A 13,168-nucleotide genomic window follows, 5' to 3' on the forward strand; every position below is an offset into this window, starting at 1 on the left:
AATACATTCATATGCAATCTCTTTCCTAGCGTCAAGCAAAATATTCTGAAAACAAGCTGAAATCTATTAAGGCCCGTAATGAATACCTGCTCACCCTTGAAGCAACCAATGCTTCTGTTTTCAAGTATTATATTCATGACCTTTCAGATTTAATTGACGTAAGTATTTGCACATTTATTTTTATCTTTATTTTGTTCACGAATAATATGTATGTTTTTCATTTTCAAAGGGAATACATTAGTCATATGGGTTGCCCATATGACAATACATTCACCATTTATAATTTGTGTGGAATAATTAGCAGATATTCCTTTCAGCTTTATATTTCACAAAATAAAGTGCCAATAAGATGCTGAACCCCGTCTTTTAAAGTTAGAATGGTACCTTTCTTCCCTATATGGCAAGAGCAAATATGACAGGAATAAAATAGAAAAGGAAACTATTCCATTTTGTACTATTAAACTATTTCTTGACTACAGATATTTCTTAGAACATAAACGTCTTAAGTGCAAGTGCATGCTGCCAGCTCACATACAATTTTTCATCCACCAATACCCCCAAGTCTTTCTCCTCATGGCTACTCTCCATCCATTCATCCTCCAGTCTGTAGCGATGTTTGGGATTGCCCCAACTCATTTGCAGCACCTTGGACTTGTTGAACTTCATGAGGTTCACCTGGGATCACTTTTCAAGCATGTCCAGGTCCTTCTGGATGGCATCCTTTCCATCTCTTGTATCAACTGCCCCACTCAGCTTGATGTTGTCTGCAAACTTGCTGAGGGTGCACTTGACCCCACTGTCTATGTCGTTAATAAAGATATTAAACAGCAGTGGGCCCGGTACAGACCCCTGTGGAACCCCTACCCCTTCAGAGGCTGGAAAGATGCTGATTTAGTCTTCTCTCTTGCCTTCTCTTTTAGAGCTCACATTTCCCAGTGAATGTCTCCAGGGTATGTTCGTACTCTGTCAAGACTTTCTCAGAGTGGAAAATGTTCCTGGTTCTTACCGATTTCAGTGATGTTCACAGAGTTTGCCATAGCAGTTAATGCTGTAGAAACCACAGCCCTGGAGCTTCACAAAGAATTGTGAGGAGAAGCGAGCTGAAGCTCTCTGTACATATATGCAAAGACAACACTCATTGGAGTTAGTGTTTGAAAAGATATTTACACAACCATGAAGACTAGAGCTTTCTAACAGCTCTACTCTTTAACAGAAATTTACATTTTGCAATATTTCTTAATGCAGGAAAACAATACATACTTTGAGTGGCTTTTTCCAAGCCATGAATAACATTCTTTTGGTGAAATGGCTTTAGAAATTACACTTCTCTAAAGAATTTAAATGGAAAATTTAAATGCCCTTTTCATGACTGTTCTGTAAGAGTTGTCTATAAACGTGTAACCAGAATTTGCTTCAGAGCCAACTTAGTCTGACTGTGAGCTTCTTTAAAGGAAGTGTCTTGCAGACATTTGTATTTAATCAGAATATTCCGTGAAAGCACTGATATCTAGACAGAGTGTTTACTACTTGACAGAGGAAACACTTTTTGTAAATGCAAGAGTCTTGGCAAGATTTTTGGGTTATATCATTGGAATGTGAGACATACTTCCCACTGACCATATGTTACAACGATTCAGACTACCTCATTCTGTAAATCTACTAATGTAATGGGACGATTTTGAGTTTTCAGAGCAGGGGTGGTTATTTCATTCTTTACCCTCCCTACTTTGTCCTTATTTGCCTGCCTTCCTTTCTGTGCTTCCCTGAACTCTCTCTCTCGTTGCAGAAGGGGATTACTTCTCCTTTGTGTCTGAATTTCAGTTAACATGGAAGGGATTTAGATCACCCTGAGCTGTTGATGTTGATCGTAAATGAAACTGAATGTTTTCCTACATTACTGATAAATATGTCTGATGAAAATGGGATAAATATATGGAGGAGCACAGTGAACTGTTCGTAACAAAATTGGGGATGGTTGTGGGATTTATTTATTTATTAAAGGTTTTTTTCCACTGCAACTTGATTTGTGAGGCTCATATGGAAAATCCTAAGTTGCAGTTCCTTAGATGAACTCAGTCTGAACTGTTCAACTTGTTCATTTCATTAACACAGCTCAGGGCTTCTGACTTAAAATGATGATGTGGTGTTCATCTTAAGCCCTTGTGATAAAAGCAAGATAAAATATTACTGGAGTCTTAGCTAGATGCTTTAATGCATTTCATGAGCTGAAGGCTGGGACCAACATTTGCAGAGAAGAGAGGGGATAAGCAGGATTTATTATGTACAGTGTATTGCTGTTCTCACCATATTGTTCTAGAGAAATTTGAATTTTCTGTCGAATATTTCTTCTCTTTTGAATATGTAGTAGGATCTTGTTCAAATGAAGGACAGGATTAGTTTTTCTCCTTATGTGTATCATGTAGGAAGTAGCAGAGTGCTTTTTAGCTAAATTAAATAATCTTTGTCTGATACATAGATTTTTTTTTTTAAGATTGTGGATCTGAGGAATGGTAGCATACACACCCCTGCTAAGCTGACTGTTAGTACCAACATCTGTCCATGTGGCACAAATTATTACTCATTTATTTGAAGAGTTCCATGTATTTGTGTTTATTAGTTTTATCTGAGTATAAGAGGAAGGTAAGGAACTTTTTTCAGACTTAGCATGTGATCTGAAGGTAAGTGCTAGGAAATATTGATCAAAACTAATTTCACAGTAGTTCTGCTACTGGAATAAATATAATGTTTATGTGTTGATCTTCCTTAAAGTGGAGTTTCCAAATATCTAATTGCAGTCTACATGCTTTGGATGGTTAGGAAGTTAGAGACTATTTAGCTGTTACAAACTTAATTTATTCTGTAAAGGTTCTTTGTTAATCATTCATAGAAGCAAGTTTAAAACGAGGCTAGAGCGTGTGCAGCTCACAGTCTTTATTATAAGTTCTCATAAATACGATATGTACAGTCAGATCCCTTTGATTTGAATGTTGATGTCTGTGTTTGAGGGAAGATTAGAACATGACTTATTTAGAGGTTAAGGCATTTTTATGAATTTCTGTCTCCGTTGGCATTAGAATTTTATTATTGTTCCTGAAATGAAATGAAGATCAGCTTGGTTGTTTGGTTGCAGCTCTGTGCTAAGCACTGCAGTTTGTTTTGTTCAAGCCTAAATATACTCTGGGGTGCAATAAAGAAAGTAAATGCTCTTGAGACTGCTTCAGATTAAATTCCAAATAAGAATAAAATGCAAATTACAAAATTAATTTTTTACACATATCCCAAATGCATCACTCATCTCCCTCTACTTTGCCCAACCAAAAGTCTGTACAAATCCTGAAATGCAATAAAACTCATAGTCTATGACTTCATTCTCTCATTTCTCATCTTCATGTCTTACTGCACCAACTGACATCTCATCTCTCTAGCCCATGGATTGATAGGTCTTACTAGCCATCCAGGCTGTCACCTTAGTGTGCTGATTAGCAAACCTCAAGGATTCATATTTCTTTTGGCTAACAGTGGCTGCTCGTTTGAGCTTTACAAGTCTTTTGGGTCTACATTTTTTTTCCTGAAAATCATGTATACGTGCATGCATGTGTAAGTGGATACATATCTACCTTTTTGCAATACCTGAAAAGTTGCTGTGTGGTTGTTTTTTTTTCTTCCAGCGTTGGGGGGGCAGCAGTTTAGTAGTAGTACCTTACATTATTAATTTTAATAATAAGCAAGTGCATCTCTAAACCATTACTAGTACTAGCAGATTAAAGCAGTGCTCTACTCTCCGAATAGCTGTGAGTTGGTATTGTGGCAGAGCTGTTTCCAGGTGAAGAATATCTTTGTCTCTCAGTTTTCTGTCAGGCAGAAGTAAGAGTTGCAATGCCTTATAATTTTTAATTCTGCTTGTAAAAATATAGTATTGCTTATACAAATTCTACTTTTACTTAATTTTTTTGAAGTAAAAATCTAAATCCAGGCATTTTAAATTCCACTCATAAGGCATTAGTTCAGGTTCTGGATTTTGCTCCTGTTTGCTCTGCTGGCATTAGCACTGAAAAAAGAAAAAAAAAAAAAGCCTTAGTCTGGCAGGATATTCTGCTTCACTGGAGGAATCCTTGTTCATGGCTGGGAAGCAGTATTTGTTACCCTGTACAGCTGTTATCACCTGCAAATAATAACCAAGGCTTTCATTCCTGATCAGATGGTAGTTACTGAGTAGATTAGGGGTTAAACAGTGGAGGTCTTGCATAAAGCTGCAAGGCTGCAGTGTTATATTCCAACTTGTAAAACAGCTGTATCAAAACCCCCCACATCTATGATAGTAAATCAGTGACACTTCTATTGATCTGCCAAAATACAGGCTCTAAATGCCTGTAGTTTTATAACACATGGATAGTTGGCCATGCTAAATGTAGCATTGCCCTCCATTTCGTATTTCCTCTCAATTTAGTCTTCCTTGAGGTCTCTCTCAAACTAATGCACATGAAATAAAACAGCTTCCCTGATCCACTTTCTTATCATCACTTTTAGTCTGTCTTTTTCATCAACGATACTGAATTAAATATGAGATCTGATTTGACGCAGAACAAGAGAAAAACACCATGAGATTTTTCCTTTTAGAAACAATATTTTTGGGACTGGGTATCTTTGAAATATGGATGGGCTTTAATATAAAATTTGAGTGGCTGTTATAGTACATGAAACACACTTCCATTGTATAAATGCAAAAGAAAGAGGTTAAGCTGTGTGTATTTGAATGAACATGACAGCTTTTTTCCTTTTTCTTTACATAGTTCAAGAGCTAGTTTTTAGGTAGTGGTTTGTTTCTCTTGTACACACAGGTTTGGGTATGTTAAATAGGTTGAAAACTCTCTTTCCTACCCTTGTGCAGGTGTCTGTCTTTCTGTCTCTCTGCCTTTTTCTCTTTTATTCAGTAAGGAAGAGGAAAGGGAAGGAAACATGATTCCTAATGAGTCGTAAGGGTTTGTAATAGCTGTGAGGGAGGGATGCATATAAACGTGGTATACAGTCAACTGAATTCAAACTACTTGTTTACCCAAATGCATCACTTTGCTCTTGAGTCCTGCAGGGAAAGATTTTAAGTTGTGGTTGGGCACCCAGGAGGGATGGAGGTAGGCAGAGGCAGTGTGCTCCCTGACTGCCCTAGACAGGTATTGTCCTCTGTCTGGAACAAATCTCTCCTAAAACTGCAGCAATTTCCTGCAGACACCCTATGAGATGAGAAATTTTGGATATTTTCATCTGCTGCAGACTGTTTGCCAACAGATTTCTGGTCAGTTTGACCCTGGACTGAGTCAAGCCTAAACACACTTTTCAAATAAAGAACATTGCTTTGTACACAGCTGTTAGCAGACTGGTGTTCCAGTGTGGGGGTGCCAAAGAGGTTTGCAGTGTTCCTGCCATTACCTGGAAACTCACCGAGCACAAGCTAAAGATACTATTATCTTTAATAGCATCTCTACTATTAAGATACTACTAAATGGGGGGAAGAGGGGACTAAGAAAACAATCACTTGATACACTTCTGCTGCAATGTTTTAAAAATATACGCAGCCATTCTGTTAAAATATTAACTGATAATGAATAATGCAAATGTAGGGTGTTTAAAATTCAGGAACAAACACAATTTACATTTTACCAATTAGATTTCAATTATATTCCAGGGTTATTCTCATCCCTAGAAATAAAAGAGATAAATTATGACTCTGCATTTAGTAATGATGTGTATTGCTGGCTCTGTCTCAGCATGGGAAATAAGGTGTTTACAGTAAGTACGCTTGTACTGTCGGGGGAAAGGATGTTAAACTGTTGTCATTGCATCGATGGCAATGATTTCACTGGCGTGCTGTGTTCGGTCCTGGGGCCCTCAGCACCAGAAGGACATGGAAGTATTAGAACAAGTCCAGAGGAAAGCCACAAAGGTGATGAGAGGGCTGGAGCACCTCTCCTGTGGAGACAGGCTGAGGGAGCTGGGGTTGTTCAGCCTGGAGAAGAGAAGGCTCCAGGGAGACCTTACAGCGGCCTTCCAGTGCCTGAAGGGGGCCTGCAGGACAGCTGGGGAGGGACTCTGTGTCAGGGAGTGTGTTGACTACAAGGAGTAATGGCTTCAAACTAAAAGAGGATAGACTTAAATTAGATATTCGGAAGAAATTCTTTACTGTGAGGGTGGTGAGGCCCTGGCACAGGCTGCCCAGAGCAGCTGTGGATGCCCCATCCCTGGAGGTGCTCAAGGCCAGGCTGGATGGGGCTTTGGGCAGCCTGGGCTGGTGGGAGGTGTCCCTGCCCACAGCAGGGGGTTGGAGCTGGGTGGGCTTTGAGTCACTAATGTGGGAAGCAGTTGTGGGTTTTTGTTTTGTTTTGTTTTTTTGTTGTGGCACATACATGGTTAGCAAGAACTGATTCATTTTCAGTTAGGTGCTAGCATTGACTTACATGCTTAGGTATATCAAGATATATTTAATCGATTATCTGAGGCTTACATATGACAATAATACTATAAAGCCCACTTCTTGCTATCCCAGAACTTTTCTATGTAAATGCAGTCATTGCACATCTGTATCAGATAAACAAATGCAAACATATTGCTGTACTTGTACACTTGATCTCTTTTCTAAAACTGTCCTTTAGTTTTTGCAATAAAATGAGGATACTAAATGCTTACTGTTTTGACCCTAATACTGTGTTTTGATGTACAAGATATTTTGTAAAATACTTTGAAGACAGAAAATTTCTGGACATAAAATTTTAGTGATAATTTATGATTTTGTGTATTGGAATGGTGTTCTTGCCTTTTAACTGGTTTTCTTCTCTCTTTTTTCTGTTACTAGTGTTGTGATCTTGGATACCACGCAAGTCTGAACAGAGCCCTAAGAACATATCTTTCTGCGGAGTATAACCTTGAAACTTCTAGGCATGAGGGACTAGACATCATTGAAAATGCAGTTGACAGCTTGGAGCCACGAAGTGACAAGCAGAGATTCATGGAAATGTACCCCACTGCTTTTTGTCCGCCAATGAAATTTGAGTTCCAGTCTCATATGGGTGATGAGGTCTGTATAGTGACAAATATCCCCACAGTGGTTATTGCTCTTCCTGTATACCAGGATAGAAATTTTATCCCCTTTAACAAAGACACAGAATGGTAACAGCTGCTATTGCTACCTAAAATCAAGTAGATAAGCAATAACCTTTTGCAAAACTTGCAGTGCTGTTCTGAGCTTCTTCAGAGTTCCCAAATAAAAGGTGTTGTGTGTTATTGTATTCTGTATTACCCATTATGACATATCCAGAAGATTTGCTGGCCAGCCTGTGCTCAGTCCAGCACCAATGTAAGTAGTGACTTTATGTTTTCATTACCTCTCTCTCCTGTAACAGCACTTGTGATTGTTATTTGAGAGCAGCTGCAGATCTCCAAGCTGGGCCCACTGAAATGCAGCCCTTTCCCTTTGTTCTCCATTTTATCATCTGGAGATTTCAAGAGTACAGGGTTCGCCAGCTGTGCCCTGCTCTTGTATTCCAAAGGCCAGTAGCAAAGTAGAACACAGAATCACCTGTGTACATCTTTACAGGAAGGCAACTCCAGGGTTTGCATTTCTGTATGACAGAAAAGCAACACAGAGCAGCCATACAAACAGGGCTGTGCTCTGTAGTCCTAAAATGGGGTGTGTAGTTCCACACCTTGTGGCATATAAATGCTTTAAATGTAGATGGTTACATTTTATTGTCTGCTTTATTACATTTTAATGGCATTGGTGGGAATTCACCTCATGTTAAGGAGAGCAACCAAAGACCTGAATTTTTTTCTTCTTTGTATCTCACAGCTCTTTCTGATTCTTTATTAGGTTTGTCAAGTCACTGCCCAGCAACCTGTGCAAGCAGAGCTTATGCTTAGGTATCAGCAGCTACAGTCACGGCTGGCCACTCTCAAAATTGAAAATGAGGAGGTAAGGTCTCTGTATGCATGAGCTATGCATCGGACACCATTTTCAGGAAGATGCAGTGTTTTTTACCTTGTCAGAAGCACGTAAACGACAGTAAAATGGCTTCAATCTATATGAGCCGTCCTAATTTTAAAAACAAATACTGACAAATATGCTAAGTTAGAACCGTGACTGAAAAAGCTTCTTATATACCTTTTTTTTTTTTCTGTTGGAGACATTTCAGGGGATGTAAAAGAATGCAGGATTTGGCTTGTGGTAAGCATGGCTGTTTGCCTGAGCCAAGTATACTAACAAACCAGAACGAAACAGCAACATGTGTTGGCTACGTATGTATTGTTCATTGTCCTTTTCAGGAGAGGTTTGAGGTAATTCAGTTTCAGCTAAAACATATGTATATTCATATGCTTCTATACATCTGTCTCCAAAATTATTTTAGTCTGTTTTCACACTTTTATTTATCAATCATGTGAATAATTATATGAAAATATGAAAATAAATTTACTGTGTAAATAACTTTCAACAGAGAGAAAAACACCTGATCTTTTTTTTTCCTAATGATTGTATTTATTTACCCACATATTTCATCCAGTAGTTCTGATTCTTAAAGAATTTCTTGTATTTTAGATGGTGCTTTTTTCTTCTTTTTTTTTTTCTTTTAACCAAACGTTTGCTTCCAGACACTCAAATGTTAGATGTTAGTGCTCTTTTGAGTTATTGAAATCACTTGGTTCTTCTGATAACTGTTCTGTCCAGTTTTAGAGAACCATTGAACTGAAAAGAGTTGAGAGAGTTGAAACAGGCTGATTTTTTTCCCATATTCATATGCCCATCACCTCACACTACTTCTTGAGACCCATTTACCCTGGCGTAGAACTTAATTTTGAAGATCACTGGCAAAGTACTATGTAGAGGCTCCTTTGGTAGCCAACTTTGTGGATGTGATAAACATGGAAAACCACAGAATTTGCACTTAGCCTTTTCTTAGGAGGTTAAATATGCATCAGATATAAAACTACCACTTTTCATGCCTGTTACAAAATGGTCAAATGGGTTGAATTTGGAGGCAGTTCCAGAGATGTTAAAAGAAGTACAATTTAGGAATTAACATCAAGTGTCTCAAAGGTCTACGTTTCTGGAAGCCTTACTTGTTCAGCTGGTTCAGGTGTTGTATGTTTAACTACCTACAGATACTGATATGTGTATGAATGCTTCACTTGTCCAGAGTATAGAATTTCCTTTGGCTTCTTTTTACGGCATGTAGATCCTTGCCTGCTTTATAGATGTTTGGAAACTTCATCTTTTACCTGTCCATGTGGTTATAGTACTAAGTTCTATATTTTGCGAGTGCTTCAGTGAAAACTTGCAGGGCATATATTTCTTTGGCATGTTATAGCGTATAGTTTTGTGGCAGAAAGCCACTGAGCACACTTACTGTCTTCTGTGACCACCCTCTGTCCAGTCCCCAAATTGCTACTTCTGAAGGTCAAAGGAATTTGGACTGTCTTTTGTGGTAGCTGAGTCAAAATCTGTTATGCTTTCATCTGCAGCTATTTATAAACAGGAGTACTGAATGCCTGGCATGGGAATAGCTCACCTAGCAAAATACATTTTTTGTAAACTACAGAAATACAATGCCATTCTCTTTCTTCTGCTCCAGCAGTAGAGAGAGGCCCCACCGTGGGTATAAATTGAACTTTTATCCAATTTAAGGCAGTGTTAAAGGCCCTCAGTTTAAATGGGTATCTGTTCCTAAATTAAAGTACAGGGATGTTTTTGTGTTTGTGTGTGCTTTTTTGATAAGCTTTTGGGATTTGAGTTTTTCTCATTCTATGTCATGTCTTGAATGCCTAGAACAAAATAGTAATGCCTGTTATATTTGTATGGTAGTCTCTAAAAAAACAAACAAACAAAGAAAAAACACTTGAATTTAGAAAGCATCTCAAGGTAGCAAAGACAAAAGGAACAAGAAAGATATTTTTCACCAGTAAGTGTAAGGACATAGAGGGAGAAATCATGTTGGCAGGCACAAGGTTATTTTCCTGCACTGGAAGTGTGTGTAGAAGTGTGCATGATTCAGTTGACTCTACTAAAGAGAGTCTTGAAAAGCAGAACTTGGAGGTAAATTACATCCTTGTCAATCTTGCCAGTTACTTTTATTCCACCACTAGTGGAAACACTGCATCCTCTGTTCCAAGGCATCCATCCCCAGGTTTCCATCATGACTGTGCTCCATAGGAAGTGCTGTGAGACTGGTGTAAAATATTCTTTTGCCAGCCCTCTCCTCCAGCTGTGTCCAGACATCATTGTCCTTCATACCACAGCACAGTCCCATGGATTTTTAACATGGAAGAACACATTCTGCTAGCCAGATCCTTTAATATATATGTTGAAACTAGCAGATTCAGCCATATGCTGAAGAGTTAACCCTTCAGCACAGCCTGTCATCTCTATTTCCTGTTGCCCCGAATTAGGGACCATTATAAAATCATATCACATTTCTCTCACATACAGTCAACACAAGAGTACATCAATGTTTATGAATTGTATACCATGGTAAAGCAGAGAACTAGATGTGAAGCCTAATGATGTGATTTTTGTGTTACACAGATATCTGGTTTAGTACATTTAATTTTTCATGTTTACACAACACCGTTTGGGCAAGCGTGCCAGAGAATTCGTTTAAGTAATGAGCTTCCATTCTAAGCTGTTCTGGTACATGTTTATCTTTCCATTTATTAAGATGTGCTTTTTTAACACCAGGTTAAGAAAACAACAGAGGCTACCTTGCAAACAATACAAGATATGGTCACCATTGAAGACTACGATGTGTCAGAATGTTTCCAGCACAGTCGCTCAACAGAGTCTGTGAAGTCCACGGTCTCTGAGACATATCTGAGTAAGCCTAGCATTGCAAAAAGAAGAGCTAACCAGCAGGAAACCGAGCAATTCTATTTCATGGTATGTTGGTTGCTTCCTCATTCATGTGATAACAGTTCAAACACCTGAAGTAAACATTGTGCAGAAATTCCTGGAATTTAAGTCACATACGTAATAATAGATTGATCTTCATCTCTACAGAAATTCAGAGAATATTTGGAAGGTAGTAATCTCATCACAAAACTTCAAGCAAAGCATGACTTGCTGCAGAGGACACTTGGAGAAGGTAAATATCGCACAATAAACCTAAAAGTGATTCCAGACTATACAATGAACCACCTGAAATTCAGGATGTATGCTGGAGAAAGTGACAGAGCTTAAAGCTCAATTGTCCACTAAGCATAGATTTGATTTTTAATCAGTCATAGTTTTGATGCAGTGATAAGTCTGCACACCCTAAATCAAATGTATTTCTACAACGGATATTTATTTCCACTGTGCATATGTTTAGACAAATGGCTATATTTGGAGATGGAACTGTTGAATGAAAAATCTCATGTCTGAAAGGAGAGCTAACACAGTCAATGCAGGGTGATTTAAGAGCTGTGATAAATGCACTGTTTCTACTTCCCAATGATTTCTGTTGACTTGGGGTTTATTTAAGAGTTAGACGAAAGTGACATTTTTTAAGCATGCAAAATTATCAGGATGCGTATCTAACAATAGACACGCTAGTGCAACATTTCTGACACATGGACAAGAATGTCCTTCTTGCAGTCTTACAACTCAGTGAAGCTTTTATGAAAGGTAATAGGTTAAATCCTGACCTCACTGTAGTTCCTCACCTACTTCAGTAGTGAGACTCTTACAGACTTAATTGATGTGGGATTCTACAAAGTATTTTCACATTGTGAATTGGAATGAATGAAAACTTAATGCATAGCTCTGTACCTGTTGATTATTGTTATTGCATGTACGATTATTTGAATTTTTACAAATTATGATGACAGAGAATTATCCATTGTCCTGAACACACTCCATAATTTTTAAAAAATACATCTTAAAATGCAAACCAAATGAGCAGATTCCCATAATTAAAAGGAAGTAAAACAGAATTGGGACAGTAATGAATCAGGCATTATGCATAGTTCCAGCCCACCTCTTAGCAGCCCTCCCAGCAGGCACTTCCTTATGGACCAAAGGGAAAAGGAGAATCATACCACATGCCACACAGAGTGCTACAGACTTGAGAGGAAGTGTATTACACCACAAAGAATAAAAATCCTCTCCTGAAGGTTAAAGACTGTAATTCAAAGTTCAGACACGAGAAAGGAAACTTTTTCTCTGAAGAGTAACAGGATATGTCAATTTATTTTCTTTTTACTGCCAAAAAAATGTGTTGTTAATCAGACAATCTTCATGCTTTTAATATAAAACACCAGATCCAAAAATCCAGTTGTGGAGGTGCCTAAACAGCTATTAACATTTCTGTGGCTATGACCCAAACAAAGCCCTTGTCCAGGGAGTGACTAAGCATGAAATAAGCAGTGTTTTCTTGCAGGGCTGGACTGTAGAAGATACTAACTGTTTTCAGACAGCTAATTATGTTATATTCTTTCTCATAGAAGTTTTAATTTAGTAGGATTTGGTTCCAAGTGCTGAGAAGTTTATTCCCACAAAAAATGTGCAGCTCTGTTGGTCAAAAATGAGGAAATTTTTCCTCCAAATGCTCACAAAAATATATTTGGAAAAATAAAGTAAATATTTTTTATTTGGAAGCCCAGTAAAATACATGATCATTTACTGAAGGGAGAAGAATAAAAGGCAGTAGGATCCTTTGCGGAATGCATGTTGGAAAGAAGTAAGGAAAGAGCAGTATCAAAGGAAATCCAAAGAAAAACTGCTCAGCAGGATGTCTTAAGTGATAAATTGCTGTCAGACTCTGGGCCGTTCGGGCATGCTTGGGCCATTTTGTTTGGAGCATTCCCTTTGACCCAGCCAGCTGTAACCCCAAGTCGTTTATTTCTGTTGCCCACAGTGTTTTTGAACATAGTTATTATTCTATCATCACGCCATAGAAATAGTATCCCAAATGTATAAATGCACATTCAAAGCTGATATTTGGAGCAAAAGCCACCATTATTATAGGTAAAAAATTTTGGGTACCCCACTTTATTGAGGTATGTCTTGCATGACAGCACACATGCCTGGGAAGGAAGACCTGGATTCTGTGCATGCCTTGAATAGGGATAACTGAAAGGGTAGAATCACAGTAAAATTACAAACATTATTACTAGTAGCTAGTGTAGAAAATATTTCTTTTTAGGAAGTGAA

At 38.1% G+C, this 13,168-nt stretch overlaps 1 protein-coding gene across 3 annotated transcripts in view; it reads left to right on the forward strand.

Moving 5' to 3' along the window:
- SRGAP1 (SLIT-ROBO Rho GTPase activating protein 1) overlaps positions 1 to 13,168 on the forward strand; it is a 151,509-nt gene that overhangs the window by 99,552 nt on the left and 38,789 nt on the right. For all 3 annotated transcript variants that reach the window (XM_066992485.1, XM_048065364.2, XM_048065365.2), the window contains exons 6-10: positions 30 to 158; positions 6,845 to 7,066; positions 7,859 to 7,960; positions 10,718 to 10,915; positions 11,036 to 11,120. In XM_066992485.1, coding sequence (XP_066848586.1) covers positions 30 to 158; positions 6,845 to 7,066; positions 7,859 to 7,960; positions 10,718 to 10,915; positions 11,036 to 11,120 — 736 coding nt within the window. The remainder of the gene's footprint in view (positions 1 to 29; positions 159 to 6,844; positions 7,067 to 7,858; positions 7,961 to 10,717; positions 10,916 to 11,035; positions 11,121 to 13,168) is intronic.

The sequence above is a fragment of the Anser cygnoides genome, chromosome 1, assembly GCF_040182565.1.
Source record: "Anser cygnoides isolate HZ-2024a breed goose chromosome 1, Taihu_goose_T2T_genome, whole genome shotgun sequence".
NCBI lineage: Eukaryota > Metazoa > Chordata > Aves > Anseriformes > Anatidae > Anser > Anser cygnoides.